Source organism: Rhinopithecus roxellana, chromosome 8 (assembly GCF_007565055.1).
Source record: "Rhinopithecus roxellana isolate Shanxi Qingling chromosome 8, ASM756505v1, whole genome shotgun sequence".
Taxonomy (NCBI): domain Eukaryota; kingdom Metazoa; phylum Chordata; class Mammalia; order Primates; family Cercopithecidae; genus Rhinopithecus; species Rhinopithecus roxellana.
In genome coordinates this window covers 115,884,519-115,906,251 of record NC_044556.1, presented here as the reverse complement: position 1 = coordinate 115,906,251, position 21,733 = coordinate 115,884,519, and the positions used below count along the sequence as shown (strand labels likewise).

Here is a 21,733-nt window from a genome sequence, read left to right as displayed (position 1 = left end):
TTTTTTTTTTTTCCAATAACACTCCAGTTCTGGCTCTTGTTTTCTATATGCCTATACTTCAATAATAGTCTGCTAACCTGCCACCCATCCTGAATTGTACTGCCAAATTAATTTTCCTAAGGCGCCACTTTGATCGTGTCACTTCTGTTGGCTCTAAAATCTTCAAAGGCCCCATTCCTACTGTCTTCTGAATAAAGTTTGGATTTGTGTTTATCTGCAATTCAAAGTTTGACCTATTTTTCCAGCTTTTCAAAAGTCCTCTATGTATACTAAAGTATCTGTTATCTCCAACCAACTTTCATATAATTGTCTCTTCTGGTAGTCATTAATTTAACCAACAGTTACTGAGCACCTACTATATGGTAAGCATTAGTCTAAATGCCATTGATAAAGTCACTTTCTTTCAATTAAATTTGGAGGCTGATCACTATCATATGAACCCATATAATCAATTTTCTAAACTTTCAAAGTTGAAGATCAGGCCTCACATAGAGGTAAGATTGTCATGGTATAGTCACTTCAGGAGGTTTTATCTGAATTAGTCAATTGACCTTTCTCCATGTTCAGAACACATGAAAAAAATGATTCCCATGGGGTTCAAGAGAGCACACTGAGAACAGACCACAGAAAAATGAGAGAATCATATTGAAGTGAATGAAAGAAGTCTGGGTAGCCTGTTAGAGTCATTTCCCTCTAACTGGGAAAGCATACGTTATCTGTACCACACTAAGAGAAAGTGAAAAATTCCTTGTGCTTCTTTCTTTCTTTCTTTCTTTCTTTCTTTCTTTTTAACAAGACAGTCTCACTCCGTTGCTCAGGCTGGAGTGCAGTGGCATGATCTTGGTTCGCTGCAACCTCCGCCTCCTGGGTTCAAGTGATTCTTGTTTCTCAGCTTCCCAAGTAGCTGGGATTACAGTCGCCCACCCCCATGCCCTGCTAATTTTTGTATCTTTAGTAGAGACGAAGTTTCGCCTTGTTGCCCAGGCTGGTTTCAAACTCCTGGCCTCAAGTAATCCACCCGCCTCAGCCTCCCAAACTGCTGGGATTGCAGGCATGAGCCACTGTGCCTGGTCTCCTGTGCTTTTTTTTTTTTTTTTTTTTCCTGAGACGGAGTCTCGCTCTGTCACCCAGGCTGGAGTGCAGTGGCCGGATCTCAGCTCACTGCAAGCTCCGCCTCCCGGGTTCACACCACTCTCCTGCCTCAGCCTCCCGAGTAGCTGGGACTACAGGCGTCCGCCACCTCGCCCGCCTAGTTTTTTGCATTTTTTTAGTAGAGACGGGGTTTCACCGTGTTAGCCAGGATGGTCTCGATCTCCTGACCTCGTGATCCGCCCGTCTCGGCCTCCCAAAGTGCTGGGATTACAGGCTTGAGCCACCGCGCCCGGCCTCTCCTGTGCTTTTGTATACAGAGCATGCATTTCATCTCCTTCGCAAATTTTTTTTTTTTTTTTTTTTGAGGCGGAGTCTTGCTCTGTCGCCCAGGCTGGAGTGCAGTGGCCGGATCTCAGCTCACTGCAAGCTCCGCCTCCCGGGTTCCCGCCATTCTCCTGCCTCAGCCTCCGGAGTAGCTGGGACTACAGGCGCCCGCCACCTCGCCCGGCTAGTTTTTTGTATTTTTAGTAAAGACGGGGTTTCACTGTGTTCGCCAGGATGGTCTCGATCTCCTGACCTTGTGATCCGCCCGTCTCGGCCTCCCAAAGTGCTGGGATTACAGGCTTGAGCCACCGCGCCCGGCCGCAAATATTTTTGAGTATCCATTATAGAACAGGCCCTGTGATAGATGTGTAAGTCAATTTGAGATGGAGCTCCTGAAAAGGCCTAGAGTCAGGGACCTGAAGCTCTGAACATTCAACAGTATTGCTTATGGTATTTGTGTTTCTGTGTGAATAAAATTACTGTCTTTTTGGCAGCAGAGTAAATCACTAAGGTGAAAGGTAAGAGTTTAAACAGTGAGCAGAAGTGGATTATTGGCCAACAATGTATCATGGGAATATCCAGTAAGCACGACAGTGTGTATTTGTAATGTGCAAGGTCACCTCAGATTTTAGGCTTCTATTAAGACTGCCTCAACTCATGCATGAGAAAAGGAATGTGGATTTATTTAGGTATTTATGCATTTTCTAAGGCCTCTTTCTGACTCTAAGATCATAAAAGTTCAGTCAAACTGAAGTTTTTATATTTTCCTTTCCCAGTGAAGGAGGTCTTCCCAACCACTCTATGGCAGGCTTGTCACAATATCAGGTTAAAATCCAGAGACAACTTTACAATGAAGTTAATAACATTAAACTTCAGACATTTGTTAACATTAAACAAATGAGTGGGCTGCTCATTTGTATTAGCCCCTTCTAAATAAATATTCACTTTTGTACCTACTTTTGACTCCCAATTATGTATTCTTTTTCTAAAGAGAATTGTATAAGGGGCCGGGCACGGTGGCTCAAGCCTGTAATCCCAGCACTTTGGGAGGCTGAGACGGGCGGATCACGAGGTCAGGAGATCGAGACCATCCTGGCTAACACGGTGAAACCCCGTCTCTACTAAAAAATACAAAAAACTAGCTGGGCGAGGTGGCGGGCGCCTGTAGTCCCAGCTACTCGGAGGCTGAGGCAGGAGAATGGCCTGAACCCGGGAGGCGGAGCTTGCAGTGAGCTGAGATCTGGCCACTGCACTCCAGCCCGGGCGACAGGGCGAGACTCCATCTCAAAAAAAAAAAAAAAGAGAATTGTATAAGGTCATATAAGATCTTGAAATGCCCCTGATAGAAACCTTAGAATTGTTGATGTATTCTCTTATTCACTTCATCTTTTAATTATTTTGTTTGTTTATAACTGGCACATCTTGTTTAATTCTAAGAACCACGATATCTTTAATTCTATGAACCACCAATGCTCTTGGACTTGCTCTTCTTAATTTCTGCTGATACTACTTACTTGGTCAAGGGATTCCTCATTAAAAATTGTGTTATGGTGACAGCCTAATAGTTGGTTTCCCTGAATGTGATCTCTCTCCCAAATGAATCTATCTGATATAAGGCTTCCAAACTAATTTTTTTTTTTTTAAAAAGAAACACTGCTTGTTTTGCAAAATTCTTATGCAAGCTTAAGATGTTTCACTGACTTTCCACTATCACCAATCTCCTAAAATTGGGATGCTTAAATGCCCAGGCAAAAGTGGCAGTTGGTCAGAGGGTACTAGAAACCACAGGAGAAATGTGACACATTTTTCCAGAGTATCCATTTTATTTGATGATGAGTAATTTAAAACATCACTCCTCCCCCACCATCTTTCCCCTTATTTATATCAAACAGATATAGAAAGTAAAAAGGAAAAAAATTTTGAGCTCAGATGCATAGAATTAGATACATCATTATTCTTGGTTCATGACACATTCTCATTGTTGTTGCATTCAAGACCCTCATTCATTCATTCATTCATTCATTCATTCATTCATTCATTTAAAGTAATACAACAAATACCCATGACATTATCACCAACATGAAAACTAGGAAATGAATTTCCATTCATATTCACCTCTTTGATCTTCAGTTGTATCACCCAGCTTCTTCCTTATTCCAAGGTAACACTACTGAAATCATCATTCTCTGGTTTTCCCTTTTAATGTCACATGTGAATATATTCAAAAACAGTGGACTTTTTTGTGGGGCAGGAGTGTTTAGATGTTATTGACTTTATATATAATCTTTAAGGACATATGCTTTTCACTTAATACTATATTGCTAGGATTAATCCACATTATGGTATATAATTATGGTACATTCACTTGGAGTGGATATAAATATAGCCTTATTTATTTACAGGTGCACCTCCACTGCCCCGCAGGGCCCTGGGACACTGTGTGAGATGGGGAATGTACAGATTTTTTATTTTTTGTAGAGGTGGTCCCCGTCCTCCAGGAGCTTCTGATTAATTTGTCTATTCCCTTGCCTGTTAGTGGGCATTTGGGTTGTTTTCAGGTTTTGGTATTAAAAAGAGTGCTCACATGAACGCTCTTGTATGTGTGACCTGATACTTGTTAAAAAGTTTTTTTGAACTGGGCGCAGTGGCTCATTCCTGTAATCCCAGCACTTTGGGAGGCTAAGGCAGGAGGATCACTTGAGCCCAGGAGTTCAAGACTAGCTTGGGCAAGATAGTTGATATGGTTTGGCTGTGTCCCCACCCAAATCTCAACTTGAATTGTATCTCCCAGATTTCCTCTGTGTTGTGGGAGGGACCCAAGGGGAGATAATTGAATCATGGGGGCCGGTCTTTTCTGTGCTATTCTTGTGATAGTGAATAAGTCTCATGAGATCTGATAGTTTTATCAGGAGTTTCCACTTTTACTTCTTCCTCATTTTTCTCTTGCCGCTGCCATGTAAGAAGTGCCTTTGGCCGGGTGCGATGGCTCACGCCTGTAATCACAGCACTTTGGGAGGCTGAGGTGGGCAGACCACAAGGTCAGGAGATCGAGACTAGCCTGGCCATCATGGTGAAATCTCATCTCTACTAAAAATACAAAAATTAGCTGGGAGTGGTGGCGTGCACCTATAGTCCCAGCTCCTCGGAAGGCTGAGGCAGAAGAATTGCTTGAACCCGGGAGGCCGAGGTTGCAGTGAGCCGAGATCACGCCACTGCACTCCAGCCTGGTGACAGAGCGAGACTCTGTCTCAAAAAAAAAAAAAAAAAAAAAAAAAAAAAAGTGCTTTTTGCCTCCTGCTGAGTTTCTGAGGTCTCTCCAGCCATGTGGAACTGCAAGTCCAATTAAACCTGTTTTCGTTTCTAGTTTTGGGTATGTCTTTATCAGCAGTGTAAAAACGAACTAATACAATAGTGAAACCCTGCCTCTACCACCGCCCCCCCACCAAAAAAATTTGCTGGGCATGGTGGCATGCACCTGTAGTCCCAGCTACTAGCAGGGTAAAGTGGGAGGATAGCTGGAGGCCAGAAGATCAAGGAGGCAATGAGCTGTGATTGCACCACTTTATTCAAGCCTGGACAACAGAGCAAACTCTGTCTCAAAAAAAAAAGAAGTTTCTTTTATGTATATGCCTAGGAACAAAATGGAACGTCAAAGGGCATGCAAATGTTTATCTTTACAGGATAATGCCAAATTGTTCCAAAAGGGCTGTGCCAATTTACACTCCTACCAGCAATGATTAAGATATTCTGATAATCTGTATCCTCCAGATATGGGCCAACTTTAAACATTTCTTTAACACACATATATATATCAGGTTTACCATTTTAAACATTTTTAAGTATATAGTTCAGAGACATTCTGTACAGGCACACTGCTATACAATCATTACCACCATCCATTTCCAGAACTTATCTTCCTCAACTGAAATTTGGTATCTAGGCCGGGCGCAGTGGCTCACGCCTGTAATCCCAACACTTTGGGAGGCCGAGGCGGGCAGATCACAGGAGGTTGGCAGTTCATGACCAGCCTGGTCAACATGGTGAAACCCTGTCTCTACTAAAAATACAAAAACTAGCTGGGTGTGGTGGCTCACGCCTGTAATCCCAGCTACTTGGGAAGCTGAGGTGGGAGAACCCAGTAAGTGGAGGTTGCAGTAAGCCGAGATTGCACCACTGCACTCCAGCCTGGGCGACACTGAGATGCCATCTCAAAAAATAAATAAATAAATCTGTATCTAAAAATAACTCTCCATTCTCCCCTCCTCCAGCCTAGGAAACCACCATTCTATTTTTTTGTCCCAATGTATATGACTGCTCTAGATACCAGTGTAAACCAAAAATAAAATTATAAGCACCACTGCCTCCTGCCCCCCGCCCCCCACAGCCATCAGAATGGAACCCTTCTCTCAGCCAAGGGCATTCCAAAGTTAACTTGAAAAACTAGGTCAGGTTTTCAAGGTTTCAAGAATATGGTTTCAAGAATATTCTTTTATCCATTCATCCATTGGTAGACACTTGGGATACCTTTTGGCTACTGTGAATAATGCTGCCATGAACATAGCTATACAAATATCTGTTGAAGTCCCTGCTTTCAGTTCTTTTGGGTAGATACCTAGAAGTGGAATTGCTGGATCCTAAAGTAATTCTTTATTTAGTGCAGTGACATCCTCATGGCTCACTGCAGCCTCAACCTCCTGGGCACAGGTGATCCTCCCACCTCAGCCTCCTGAGTAGCTGGGACTACAGGCGTATATTATTACACCTGGCTAATTTTTGTATTTTTGGTAGAGACAGGGTTTTGCCATGTTGCCCAGGGTGATCAAAAACTTCTGGGCTCACGCACTCCACCTGCCTCAACCTCCCTACATGCTGGGATTACAAGCGTGAACCATTGTGCCTGACCTTATGTTTAATTTTTTGAGGAACAATCATACTGATTTTCCATCCTGACTGTATCATTTTTACATTCACCCCAGCAACGCACAAGGAGTTGACTTTCTTCACTTCCTCACTAATACTTGTTTTTTGTTGTTGTTGTTGTTGTTTTTCTGAGACAGAGTCTCGGTCTGTTGCCCAGGCTGGAGTGTGGTGGCATGATCTTGGCTCACTGCAACCTCAGCCTCCGGGGTTCAAGCCATTCTCCTGCCTCAGCCTCCTGAGAAGCTAGGATTATAGGCACATGCCACCACACCCAGATAATTTCTGTATTTTTAGTAGAGACAGGGTTTCACCACATTGGTCAGGCTGGTCTTGAACTCCTGACCTCGTGATCCACCCACCTCGGTCTCCCAAAGTGCTGGGATTACAAGCATGAGCCCCTGAGCCGGCCCTGTTTTGTTTTTTTAATAACTGCCATCCTAATGAGTGTGAAGTGGTTTGATTTGCAATTCCCTAATTAGTTAAGTTGACCATCTTTTCATGGGCTTATCGGCCATTTGTTTATCTTCTTTGGAGAAACCTTTGTTTAAGCCCTTTGCCCATATTTGAATTTTTTTTTTTTTTTAGTAAGTTGAAGGATTTTAAAATGTTTTTATAATGGATTTTAATCCCTTACCAGATATATGCTTTGTAAATATTTCTCCCATTCCATGAGTTGCCTTTTCGCTCTGTTGTATCCTTTGATGAATAAAAATTTTTAGGCCGGGCGCGGTGGCTCACGCCTGTAATCCCAGCACTTTGGGAGGCGGAGGTGGGCGGATCACGAGGGCAGGAGATCGAGACCATCCTGGCTAACACGGTGAAATCCCATCTCTACTAAAAATACAAAAAATTAGCCGGGCATTGTTCCAGGCATCTATAATCCCAGGTACTCGGGAGGCTGAGGCAGAAGAATAGCCTGAACTTGGGAGGCAGAGCTTGCAGCGAGCCAAGATCGCGCCACTGCACTCCAGCCTGGGCGACAGAGCGAGACTCCGTCTCAAAAAAAAAAAAAAAAAAAAATTTAACTTTGATTAAATCCAATTTATTTTTGTTGCCTTTGCTTTTGGTGTTATATTCAATAAATCATTGCCAAATCCAATGTCATGAAGGTTTTCCCGTTTTCATCTAAGAGTTTTAGCACTTCCATTTAAGTCTTTGATCCATTTTGAGTTAATTTTGCCTGTGGCTATCTTAAAGATAAATCTTGGGAAAACTGGATTATCCATGTGCAAAATTCACCATTTATTGAAAAGATAAATGGTGTTGGGAAACTGGATATCTTTTTTTTTTTTTTTTGAATCAGAGTCTCGCTCTGTCACCCAGATTGGAGTGCAATGGCATGATCTTGGCTCACTGCAACCTCCACCTCCTGGATTCAAGCGATTCTCGAGCCTCTGCCTCTTGAGTAGCTGGGATTACTGGTGCCCGCTACCAGACCCAGCTAATTTTTACATTTACAGTAGAGATGGGGTTTCACCATGTTGGCCAGGCTGGTCTTGAACTCCTGACCTCAAGTGATCTACCCATCTCAGCCTCCCAAAGTGTTAGGATTACAGGTGTGAGCCACTGCACATGGCCACAAAAACTGGATATTTTTAGATCATATATCTTTTAGATTATTTATTTTTTAGATATTTAGATTATCATTTAGATTATCTTTTCAATAAATGGTGTTGGGAAAACTGGATTTCCACATGTAAAAATGGGGAAAACTGGATATCCTTTCTCCATTGATTGACTGGTCTTGACAGCCTTGTCAAAAATCAATTGATCATATATGTGAGGGTTTATTTCTGGGTTAATTATTTTATATGTCTGTCTTTATGCCAGGACTACAGTGGTTTTTTTCGTTTGTTTTTTGTGTTTTTTTTTTTTTGAGATGGAGTCTCACTCTGTTGCCCAGGCTGGAGTGCAGTGGTGTCATCTCAGCTCACTGCAAGCTCTGCCTCCCAGGTTCATGCCATTCTCCTGCCTCAGCCTCCCGAATAGCTGGGACTACAGGTGCCCACCACCATGCCCGGCTATTTTTTTTTTTTTTTTTTTTTTTTGTATTTTCAGTAGAGACGGGGTTTCACCACGTTAGTCAGGATGGTCTTGATTTCCTGACCTCGTGATCTGCCCACCTCAGCCTCCCAAAGTGCTGGGATTACAGACGTAAGCCACCACACCCCTCCAACTACAGTGTTTTGATTACTGTAGCTTTATAGTTAAATTTTGAAATCAAGAAGTGTGAGACCTTCAGCTCTGTTCTCTTGCAAAATTGTTTTGGCTATTTGGGGTACTTTGAGTTTTCATATAAATTTTAGGATGAATTTTTCTATTTCTGAAAAAATGTCACTGGGAGTTTGACAGGGATTACATAATGAATCTGTAGATCACTTTGAGTGGTATTAACATTTTAAGATTAAGTGTTTCAATCTATGAACACAGTGCATCATTCCACTTATTTGTGTATCTTTAATTTCTTTCAGCAACATTTGTAGTTTTCAGTATACAAGTTTTTGCCTCTTTGGTTAAATTTATTCATAAGTATTTTAGTTTTGATGTTATTGTAAATGGAATTTTTAAGATTTCCTTTTTAAATTTTACATCGAAATGCAACTAAATTTTGTGTGCTGATTTTGCATCCTGCAACTTTGTTTTGTAGTTCTAACAGGGTTTTATGGGTGGAATCTCTAGGGTTTTGTACATAAAACATCATCTTGTCTGTAAACAAATCATTTTACCTCTTCCTTTCCAATATGATGGCCTCTTTAATTTTTGCCAGTTGAACAGACTGGTCCCAAATATGGTTCCCTGATCACTGATGAGGCGGAATATCTTTTTATAAGGAAGCATTAATACCAGTCCCATAATAGTAACATTTACATAGGATGTTAGGATAAATATAAAGTCCTAAGTTTCAGCCTTCATCTCTAAATCTTAGGGTCTCATTCCCTCTCTTCTGTTCCTAATGAGTGCTGTAGTAGACAATTTTTGAAGACTAATTTGCTACAGCATTAAGCTTAAGCCTTTCTATTAGTCTTTCAAATGCACAACATAAATGATTCTTAACCTTTACTGATTTATAAACACCTTTGAGAATTGGATGAATACTACAACACTTCAACTCAGAAAAAAAAGCACACATGAAGTTTTGCATGCATTATCAGGAGACGATGTATGGCTCTCCTGAAGTTCAACCATTAGTCTGGGCGTGGTGTCTCATCCCTGTAATCCCAGCACTGTAGGAGGCCTAGATGGGTGGATAACTTGAGGCCAGGAGTTTGAGACCAGCTTGGGTAAGATGGCTAAACACTATCTCTACAAAAAATACAAAAATTAGCCGGGTGTGGTGGTGCACACCTGTAGTCCCAGCTACTCAGGAGACTGAGGTGGGAGGTCAAGGCTGCAGCGAGCCATGATTGCACCACTGCACTCCAGCCTAGGTGACAGAACAAGACCCCTTCTCAAAAATAAATAAAGTTGGCTGGGCACAGTGGCTCAGGCCTGTAATCCCAGCACTCTGGAAGGCCGAGGTGGGTGGATCACTTGAGGTCAGGAGTTCAAGACCAGCCTGGCCAACATGGTGAAACCCCGTCTCTACTAAAAATACGAAAATTAGCCAGGTGTGGTGGTGCAGGCCTGTAATCCCTGCATGGGAGGCTGAGGCAGGAGAATCAATTGAACCTGGGAGGCGGAGGCTGTAGTGAGCTGAGATCATGCCACTGTACTCCAGCCTAGATAACAGAGTGAGACCCTGTCTCAAAAACAAAAAAAATAAAGTGCAACCATGGACCTCTTACAGATACAACCTGGATTCACTTTAGTCAATCCTGTTTCTATCAAATATATAATCTCTTTCTATATTTTAGTTGTTTTTACTACACACTAACTCCCACATCCTACCACTTTGTTCCCAACTCAATGCTTTTAATCACTGCTTGTGTCCTAATTGAATTTCACCTTTTCTTCAAGGTCTACCTAAAATTTCCAATTCTTTCAAGATATTTCTCCAACCCACTGTCTTCTCTCCCAAAGGTTTCATTCATTCATTCAATAAATACAAATTGTGCAACTTCTCTGTCCTTGACCATGTTCCAAAAGCTGAAGATGCAACAATGAACACAGTCTCTGTCCTAAAGAAACAGTGCTCAGCCAGGAGCAGTGGCTCACACCTATTAACCCACTGCTTTGAGAGGTCAAGGCAGGAAGACTGCTTGAGGCCAGGAGTTCAAGACTAGCCTGAGCAACATAGTGAGACCCATAGCTCTATGCACGTGCACACACATGCACACACATACACAAATTAGCTGGGCGTGGTTGCACACACTAGTTAATCAGCTACTCCTAGCTACTCAGGAGGCTGAGGTGGAAGGATTGCTTGAGGACTGCTTTAGCCTGGGAGTTCAAGGTCATAGTGAGCTACAATCGAGTCACTGCATTCCAGACTGGATGACACAGTGAGACCCTGTCTCTTAAAAAAAACACAACAGTACAGGATTATCCAACCAGCAGATGAAACATGTATTTAGGGCATACACACATGGACTCAGAGGGAAAACATTTAGAAAAAATAAGATTTCAAAAATAATAATTAAAAATATATTTCACCTTAGTATTTTAATTATATCTGGGAAGAGACCTCATGATCTTCTCAGTGCCCAGGGTTTCTGAAGGCCTTCATCTAGTCCTACTAGCCCAGTAGGAGAGAAATCTCATAAAAACCTGATTCCTTTCCTGTTTTCTCTGATATGAATTTGTTCAGGTATCCAAGAAAAAAGTCTGGGAGCTGCCCCTAACTCCTTCTTCTTCCCAGTCTTCCACACTCAGTCATCTTTGTATTTGACAAAGATCACTACTGCCTAAATGAGAAGAATGGCCTGAAGGGGACAGAATTGGGTATACAACTGGAGACCAGTTAGAAAGCTGTAATACAAGTGGAGATAATGATGAACTGAATTGAGGTGTACTAGAGGAGACTGAAAGATGTGAAAAAAAGATATGAAAAGGGGGAAATCTATGAAACTTGCAAAGTAAACATGTGAGATAAAGAGGGAGTTACTGAGGATAGTTCCCTTATTTTTGGCTTGAAAACCAGTTAGATGGTGGTGCTACTCATTAAGAGAACAAGGGAATATGGAGTTTGGGGAAAAGAACACAATGGATTGATTTTGGTATATCCAAATGGAAATTTTCAGTGAGCGGCTAACTACTAGGCCTGACACTGGAAAGAACTTGGGCTCAGATAAGATTTTATGCATTATCAGCAGATAAATGGTAACTGAAGCTACTGAAGAAATGAGCACAGGGAAAATGAATAAAATAAGAAAATTAGTTCAAGTATTATGTGCTCAGTGGTTGAATATCCAATAAAAAGAACGTAACAGTAATGTGTTACTGGCCATGTAACAAGAACAGACAGACCATGGACCTTCTAAACACTTTCCTTACATACTTTTAAAAAAATAAAATCCTTTAAATTTACATACTATTATGACATTTTACACTCCAGAAAAACCAAGGCATGGTATAGTGAAAAATTTGCCTGAAATTGCACATCTAGTTAAATGGAGAAGCCAGGATTTGAAGACAGGTAGTCTGAATCCAGAACTTTGTTCTCAACCCTATACAAACCTCACAGTAGTTCTTGAAGGTAGATATTTGTATTTATACTTTACAGATTTAAAACAATGAGGCTCAGATAAATTAAATAACTTGCTAAAAATAAGGTAGCTTACATGTAGTGGGACTAAAATTGAAAGGTAAAGTTCATATTGTTTCAAACCTGAGGGTAAGCAGGGATTTATAATTCTCTTACAGTCTTTTACAATACCTAGCTTAGTACTGTGTATTTAAACAACAGTATTGGGCTGGGCATGGTGGCTCATGCCTGTAATCCAAGCACTTTGGGAGACCGAGGTAGGTGAATCACCTGAGGTCAGGAGATCAAGACCAGTCTGGCCAAAAAGTTGAAACCCTGCCTCTACTAAAAATACAAAAATTAGCTGGGCGTGGCGGTGCATGCCTGTAAACCCAGCTACTCAGGAGGCTAAGGCAGGAAAATTGCTTGAATCCGGGAGGCGGAGATTGCAGTGAACTAAAATTGTGCCACTGCACTCCAGCCTGGGCGACAGAGTGAGATTCCATCTCAAAAATAAAATAACTAACTAACTAAATAAATAAATAAAAATAAATGAAGCACAGTATTGGCTGGGCATGGTGGCTCATGCCTGTAATCCCAACACGTTGGGAGGCTGAAGCAGGAGGACTGCTTTGAACCTGAGTTTGAGACCCAGCCTGGGCAACAGACCCTGTCTCTACAACACAAAACCCCAAAGCAACAACAATATTATTATTATTATTATTATTATTATTATTATTATTATTATTATTATTATTTCTGTCAAGCTGTTCTTTATTTCAGGGAGAAGCCAGGGGAGGGGGCTCAGTCTTTCTTGGCAGCAGCTTTCCTCATAGCGGCCAATACGTTGCTCAGCTCCTTCCGCTTCCTCTTGGCGCCGATGTGCGTCCCCACCCTTTTCTTGATAAACTTGAGGGCCCATTTGTTCTTGGAGACCTTCAGTAACTACACGGCGCGCCGCTCGTACGGGGCAAAGCCACACACCTTCTGAATCATGTCCCGCACGAACTTGGTGTGTTTCGTCAGACGCCCGCGGCGGCGGCTGTGCCTGGGCTTGCACGTTCTTGGTCACCTTGTGGCCCTCGTTGAGGCCCACGGCCATAGGGTAGCGTAGAGCCATGGCTACTGCTCTCCAGTGGCGGCCATGGCGGAAGGGCTGGCGCCGCGCGGAACTCTCACAACAATATTATTGTTACTAATTCTACTAATAACGTAAGAACAGGCTTAGCTCCCATTCACCTTTCACAGAAAGTTACTTGAAGATGTACCACAACATCAATTATAAACTAGAAAAAAAAATAGGTTCAAGAGAATAGTAAAATTAAGTCCCAGGACAAAAGTCTTGCTATTGTACTAGAGACCGGAGGAGGTCATGAGCTTTGGGAGAGCTGTCCTCATGGGGAAAACTTTTAAATCTAAAAATTAGATAGTACAACTGAGAGCTTAGAGAATTTGGGAATATGACAAAGAAAACTAGTTGAATCTAGAAAAGATGTTATCTGAACTTGTCTCTAGCACTGTTCTTAAACAAGGGGCATAGTGTCATGACATCATTACCCTAGAAGTGTATCCTAGCAGTCCATGGCTGCAAACATTTACACAGGAATAACTTAACTGCTTATTAATATATTTCATATTTTCTTATTTGTTCATATTTTAACATCTCTGAATGGGATTCATCTTACAATCAATGGTATGTCATGGTTTAATTATTTTTTCCTTTTTAGTAGTAAAATAATGATGCATCTTACAATGAATAGCATGTCGAATTTGATGAATTGTGTGTGCCAAGCACTGCTTGAAATGCTTTATAATATACTCTTCCTCATTCAATCTTCATAACAATTTTATGCAGCTGATGTTACCACCATTTTTAAGGCTCAAAGATGCTAAACAACAGGTTCTAGGATTGCTGTCAAGTAACTGGCAGAGCCAGAATTTAAAAGCAGGTCGATTTCCAAGATCATGCTCTTACTGTTATCTCAGCACTTACCTTGGGTGATACAAAGGTGAATAAAAATCTATCCTTGTCTGAACTGCTCAAATCAACGTCTAGCTCAAATATGATCTTTTTGAAACCTTTCCAACTCCCCAGGAAGAACACATCTTGTTCTCCTCAACATTATAAGAATCTCTATAATACCTATATTCTATTGTATAATCTCCCTGGGCCCTTGGAAGTCAGGAATATTCTCTTAACCATCCTTTTGACCGTACACTGCCTACTACTGTTCTTGACGTATAGTAGAAGCTCGATAATATTTCTTACAAAGGAGATAGGGTCTCTGCTGCTAAGTCTAGGAGACAAGAAATGCACATAAAGCTAAAAAAAGGTCAAAAGTAGTGTTTAGGAGAATTATATATTTAAGTGCAGTAGAGTTTAAAAGAACCAATGAGGACTGGGCACGGTGGCTCACGCCTGTATTCCCAGCACTTTGGGAGGCCGAGGTGGGTGGATCTGAGGTCAGGAGTTCAAGATCAACCTGGCCAACATGGCGAAACCCCGTCTCTACTGAAAATACAAAAATTAGCGGGGTGTGGAGGTGGGTGCCTGTAGTCCCAGCTACTCGGGAGGCTGAGGCAGGAGAATCGTTTGAACCTGGAGGCAGAGGCTGCAGTGAGCCGAGATTGTGCCACTGCACTCCAGCCTGGGCAACAAGAGTGAAACTCCATCTCAAAAAAACAAAAAACAAAAAACAAAACCCCACCAATGATAGGAAGTACAAGAGGATACAGCTCAGCCAGCTTCCAGGTTTTTTTTTTTTTTTTTTTTTTTTTTTTTTTGAGATGGAGTCTGGAACTGTTGCTCAGGCTGGAGTGCAGTGGTGCCATCTCAGCTCACTGCAAGCTCCGCCTCTGGGTTCACGCCATTCTCCTGCCTCAGCCTCCCGAGTAGCTGGGACTACAGGTGCCCGCCAGCACGCCCGGCTAATTTTTTTGTATTTTTAGTGGAGACAGGGTTTCACCGTGTTAACCAGGATGGTTTCGATCTCCTGACCTTGTGATCCGCCAGCCTCGGCCTCCCAAAGTGCTGGGATTACAGGCGTAAGCCACCGCGCCCGGCGCCAGCTTCCAAGTTTTCTCACTCACTCTCTCTCTCTCTCTCACACACACACACACACACACACACCCCAGTCTGAAAAAGCTGAAACCGTCTACAATGGCTGAAACCACGCTGCTGAGGCATTTTTAAATTTTAATTAGTTACCAGCATGTATAAATTGAAGTTTCACATAAAACCCTGGATTTCTGGATTTTCCTGAGAAACGAAGTCATCTCAGAAACTGGGTGCTCATTCTCCGAGAGAAATGGGTTGGATTTGGGTATCAAATTCTCCTTTCAGATGAACTTAGTGCTCCCTTAGCCATCATAGTACCTTCCACCATTTTTTTAGGCTCAGCTTGCATAACGTAATTTATATTCTCTTGCCAATTAAGGCATCTGGGTTTATGACCCTTTCTCTAGACACATTACTTACTCACTGCACTATCACACTATGAATTTTCAGGCATCCGTGCTTTGACTTCCACTTTGCCTAGAAAGTCCTTTGCTTTCTCCAAAAGCACTCCTACTCCCCTAAGGCACTGCTTCAATTCTTTTCGTTAGTTTCTTCTGACCGCCCTCTCAACCGTGTCACGCAGCACTGTGGTAATACCTCTATTAAAACCCTTATCAAAGCGTATGCACAAGCTTCTCCTCCTCGCGCTGACAATTCGCTCCTTGAGGCCAGCGGCCCACAACTAACTCATTTCGCGGCCCCAGCTGCACGTCCTTGCTCTGGCACCTACACCCAGGCGTTCAGTACGTTTGCGGAAGTCAGTCTTCTTACTTCACGGCAAATCCAAGCTAAACTAATATTACGATCACAGAAGTGCAGCTGAGATGGAAGCCAAGACTATCCCAATTACTGATTCTGGCCGAGAAAAAGGCGCGCGCCAGCACCCCAATCAGTAAAAACTACCGGGCAAAGTTCGCCGCCGCCACTATCTTGCTCTGGGTCTGAAATAGTTCCAATTCTCGCGAGATTCGGTCTGAGTACCAGCCTTCAGCTCCAGTGATTTGCGGATTCGTTTCCTCTAGATTCTCGTGGCTACGCCGTTCTCAGACACGAGCCTTTCCGGTGCTGTGCCCCGGAAGCGGAAGTGCGATCTTCGGGCTGTCAGAGTTGGTCTGTTACTCTGTGGTGGTGGAGTCTACGGAAGCCGTTTTCGCTTCACTTTTACTGGCTCTAGAGCGCTTTCCCCCTGGCGAGTGGGAGTGCAGGGACGAAGGTGCGAGATGAGCACTATGTTCGCGGACACTCTCCTCATCGTTTTTATCTCTGTGTGCACGGCTCTGCTTGCAGAAGGTGAGAGCGGCTATTTCTCAGACGTTTGATCAGTCCCCGGGAGGAAGGGCCCCGGGGTCCCTTGTGCCTCCAGGGGAAAGATCGCGAGCCTTACTTGCTAGAGAGGCTCATCTACTCTACTCCAGGGCATCTCTGGGCAACTCGTGAACAGGAGGAGCAGGAGGGGAGTGTGGAGTCGATTGCCGAGTTTTCTTTGGTCTCAGGTAGATTTCACTTGTGTAATTGTGGAGACACCTTCACATCATGTTACTGTTGTTTTGGCTGAAGAGTCAGTTGTATTAACCTTTGAAAAAAGTTAACCATGGGTAAATACCAAGCAAAAAGTTGGAATCCCTCCTTCTCCAACAGTAACCTCTAATAGTTTGTTGTGATCGTTCCAGTCATTTCTCTATTAACATGTTGCTTTTACTGTTTTAGGCATAACCTGGGTCCTGGTTTACAGGACAGACAAGTACAAGAGACTGAAGGCAGAAGTGGAAAAACAGAGTAAAAAATGTGAGTGTGACAACACATTAGAAATAATTTCAACACGTCAAGCTCATTAAGTCCATGTTCACAGTAAATATTTTAAGAGCACCAGCTGGTACGAAGATGAACCTGACTTGAAGCCTATTCAGAAATAGAAGACTTTTATGCAAAATGTGTAATACCAACTAGAGGGAAGTGGGGGACGTGGCAGATACATGTTTTGTGCTGTGGTGGTTCTAAAGAAGAGGTTCAGCTTGGTGCAGTGGCTTACTCCTGTTAATCCCAGCACTTTGGAAGGCTGAGGCAGGACTGAACCTAGGGGTTTGAGACCAGCCAGGGTAACATAGGGAGACCTCATCTCTACAAAAAAAAATTGGCTGGGTATGGTGGTACATGCCTATAGTCCCAGCTATTTGGGAGACTGAAGCATGAAGATCCCTTGAGCCCAGGAGGTTGAGGCCACAGTGGGCCACGATGGTGTCACTACACTGCCTCCTGGGCAATAGAGTGAGACTTGTCTTTAGAAAAAAAGAAGCGGTTTCATTCAGTTATGCGGAACCATGGTAGCCTTCATAATGCTGATGGCCTTGCAGTTCCTTGTGGGTAGTTAGAATTTGGATAGAGAATGAAATGGGGAAAGGAAATTCCAGGTAAAGGAAATAACATATGAGCAAAAATACGGAAATCTTAACATTTAAGGCGTGTTTGGAGGATAATAGGTCATTATGACTGGTGTCAAGGTAAGTGGTGTCTTCAGAGATAAGCCAGGTTTCAGTTGGGTTAGGAAGTTGAAGAGGTGTTTGAGGAAAAGATTAAAAACAAGAAGGGTTTGTTACCTTTGAAATAAAGCAGGAATTCCACAGGACTCAGCTAAAGGTACAAGGTAAATGGTTCCTTATAGGCCTGATTTAGTTTTCTCTGTTCTTTTCTCCCTTATAAGGATTAAATATAGCTTTGGTTTCTTAGAATTCCTACAACTTTCTGTATTCTGTGACTTTTTCTTATATCTTCATAGGAATTTGAAGTTTTTTTCTTAAATTACCACATTTGATCCACACAGCAACCATTTGTGGTCACTCGTATAAATATTACTTCCATGTCATAGGAAAGAAAACTGAGCCTCAGGATGATAATGACAACTTACGTCACAGAGAAAACAAAGAATAGAGACCAGACTCAGACTTTTAAAATTACAGCTTACTGTTACTTCATTTACTCAATGTTGATTATGTACCTCAGCATATCTGAGCCAAACTCCTTATCTTTACCTTCACAAACAAGATACTCTTCCAGAATTTCCCTATTTTGGTGATGGGTACCTCCATGCTTCCAGTAGTGTAAGCCAGAAACCTTGATATGCTTTATTAATTTGGCTTCCAGGATACCATACTCTCTGTTTTGCTGCTCTCTATCTTACTGGCCATCCTTTTTTTATTTTTTACTTTTTAATTTAATTTAATTTTTTTTTTTTGGAGACAGGGTCTCACTCTGTCACCCCCCCACAGCTCATTGCACCCTGGACCTCCCAGGCTTAAGTGATCCTCCTGCCTCAGACTCCTGAGTAGCTGGGACTACAGACACACGCCACCATGACTGGCTAATATTTTGGAGAGATGAGGTCTTGCTCTGTTGTCAGGGCTGATCTCAAACTCCTGGGCTCAAGCGATCCTCCTGGTTAGGCCTCCCAAAGTGCTGGGATTTACAGGCATGAACCACAGTGCCCAGCCTTTACTGATCATTCTTCTGCAGTTTACTTGTTGGTTTCATTTCTTGACCTCCTGTTGTTGGGGGTGACATGAAATTTAGGTTTTTTTCTCTACATTCACTTCCTTGGTGAACTTACCTTTCAGCTGTATTGGCCAGTGACTCCCAAATTTATGTAACCCTCTCTCCTTAATTCAAGATTCACGTATCAATGCATCAGTTTGTTATCTCAGCTAGAATGTTTGGTGGACATCTCAATCCCAACACATCCCAAATTGAATACTTGTTCCTCATGTCTAAGCCTGTGTCATTTGTAGCCTTCTTTATCTTGGTCTATGGCATTTCTGTCCTTCCACTTGCTTAGGCCATAATTCTTGTGCAGTTATCTTTTACTCTTCTTAAAACCCATATCTAGTCTGTCTGCAGATACTGTGGGGTCTCCTTTTTGGGGAAATACCCCAAACCAGTAAAGGTTCAGAGAGCTTCCGATATCCAGAATTTGACCATTTTTCATTAGCTCCAGTGTTAACCACTGTGGTCTAAGCACTGTGATCTTTTGCATGGATTATTGCAACAGTCTCCAACAAGCGTTCCTGTCTTCCTGAAGTCTGTTCTCAAGATGACAGCCAGAATAATCTTTTTAAAAGCCTATTAGGTCATGTGCCTTTCACTCAGCAGAAAAGCCAGCATCCTTACAATGGCCTACAGAGCTTCCTTTTTACCACTCTGATATTCTTTCTTCTCACTTACCCTGCTTTACCCACACTGTCCAACTTGCTGTTCTTTACACATACTGGCCATACTCTGTGCTGAGAGTGGTTCTTTCTAGTGGTTGTTCCTTCTGCCTAGAAATGTTCTTCCCTACAGTATGTGCTGGGCTAATCCTATTACCTTATTCAAATCTTTGTTCCAACATCACCTCTGACGCTTAAGTTGACCACTCTATTTGAAACTGCAACCTGCCAGTCTCCCCTACTCCTAATATTCCTTACCCTGTTCTATTTTTTTCTGTTGCTTTTATTACTTTCTAATATACTGTATGATTTACTTATTTATCATGTTATTGTTTATTGTGTATTTCTACCTGCTAGAATGAAAACTCCACTAGGGCAGGGTTCTTTGTTGTTGTTTACCTATGTATCCTGTTTACCTAGAACACTGACTGGCACATAGTAAATGTTTAATAAACATTTATTGATTTGAATGCTTTCTTCTTTTGCCCCATATATGCAGTCCATTACCAAGCCCTATTGCTGTTTTCCTGATTAGTTTTCAGATCATTTCACATCTCTCCATTTCTCCCACCACCACCTAGTCTAAACTTCTATTATATTTCATTTAATCTGCTGCAGTAACCTCCTCTCTGGTCCACCTGCACCCACTCAAATTTGTCCCCTATAATGCATCTAGGGTAATGTTTTTTTTTTTTTTTTTTTTGAGACGGAGTCTTGCTCTGCCACCCAGGCTGGAGTGCAGTGGCCGGATCTCAGCTCACTGCAAGCTCTGTCTCCCGGGTTTACGCCATTCTCCTGCCTCAGCCTCCCGAGTTAGGGTAATGTTTTAAAACACAAATCTGATTATGTTACTTGTCTTTCTTAAAACCTTTCAATTTCTTCACAGTTGCTTTAGGATAAACATGTGGCCTGTAAGGTCCAGCATGGTACGGCACCACCCTCCCTTCTCCTGGCTACGTCTTGTATCATGTTCTCTCTTGCTCCCTGTTCTCTATTCATTCATGCCTTTTTTCTGTCCTCTGGGCTAGTCTTATGGTTTCCTACTATAGGCACTTTGTATCTGTTGTTCCTCCTATCTGGAATAATTTTCCCTTCTCATTTTGTTTAGTAAAATCCTACACATTCTTCAGATCTCAAAGCCTTATCCAGTCTCCCAGACGGGGCCAAATCTTCCTATCATAGTTTATGATTTATCCACATACCTCTCCTTAGAGTGTTTGTCACAATTGCAGTTTTACCTATATATGATTATGGTCATCAGGGTAATGTGTCTCTCCTCAACAAAACTGTAATTTCTATGAGGACAAAGGCCATTGTATCCACAGTACCTAATGCAGTGCCTGGCACATATTAGATACTTGATAAATGTATATTGAATAAATTATCTGTATAGCATAATATCACATATATTCTTTGTGAAAAATTGTTTTGCTACGATCCTATGCTAGTTGGCAGCATGCAATGACATCCCTGTATGCATTTCTTCATGTCATTTATATCATTGAGTAGTTTTATGAAATACAAAACAAATTTAGCTTCACATTTGTTTGAATATACTCATACCTTAAATATTTATATAATATGGATTTGCCCTATAGATTTTGAGCTTCACTGGTATCTATGATATTGCCTTGTCTTTAATTATTTACATTATAGAAATAAATGAAGTCTCCTTCACTGTACACTGCAATTCAAAGTAATACCGTTGAGGCCAGGCACAGTGGCTTACACCTGTAATCCCAACACTTTGGGAGGCTGAGGCAGGTAGATTGCTTGAGCTCAGGAGTTCAAGACCAGCCTGGGCAACATGGCAAAACCCCACCTCTACAAAACATACAAAAAATTAGCCTGACATGGTGGCGTGTTTCTGTGGTCCCAACTACTTGGGAGGCTGAGGTGGGAGGATTGCTTGAGCTCAGGAGGTGGAGTTTGCAGTGAGCAGAGATGGGAGATTGGGCCACTGCATTCCAGCCGAGGTGACAGAGTGAGATCCAATCTTGAACAAAAACAAAACAAAGTAATACATTTGCCAGTTTACACGTCTATAGTTGCAATTTTACTATAATTTCTTCATATACTTCCTTTGAAGGTAAGTATGAGGTAGGCTGATGATTGGAATGACTCATGGCATTTCTTGTGGTCTTAGGTCCTCTACTCCGGATAATCTACCAAAACTCAGTAAGCATGTATTATTTTTTTTTATATGATCAATTGAAATATTTGATTGCTTGCTATGTGTTGAGTTTACCATAGCAAGTACAATATGAAATGAGTGGCCACAAATTCTGTCTCTGGAATGTATAATCAAATGCACAGCTATTATGTTTAGCATGAGGAATATTAAAAAGGAAAAACATAAGGTAAATTTCCTCTTTGAACAAATGTCTTAATTGCAAATACAGAATTCCTTCTGATACTTAGTAGGAATTTAAGCAAGGGAAGTTTGTAGGGTTTTTGAAGAATATCAAAAAATATAAAGAGGTTTGAATCAGAATTTGATATAGGTTACTTTGCTTGTGC

The 21,733-nt window shown here is 42.0% G+C and overlaps 1 protein-coding gene and 1 pseudogene across 1 annotated transcript in view; one reads left to right on the top strand and one right to left on the bottom strand.

The window, feature by feature from the left end:
* Positions 1-12,719: 12,719 nt before the first annotated feature.
* LOC104670185 lies at positions 12,720-14,310 on the bottom strand (annotated as a pseudogene).
* A 1,762-nt stretch (positions 14,311-16,072) lies between these two features.
* Positions 16,073-21,733, top strand: part of TMCO1 (transmembrane and coiled-coil domains 1) — a 42,120-nt gene continuing 36,459 nt past the window's right edge. Inside the window, exons 1-2 of the mRNA XM_010373370.2 lie at positions 16,073-16,307; positions 16,725-16,802. Of these exons, the coding sequence (XP_010371672.1) occupies positions 16,238-16,307; positions 16,725-16,802 (148 nt within the window). The 5' untranslated portion in view covers positions 16,073-16,237. The remainder of the gene's footprint in view (positions 16,308-16,724; positions 16,803-21,733) is intronic.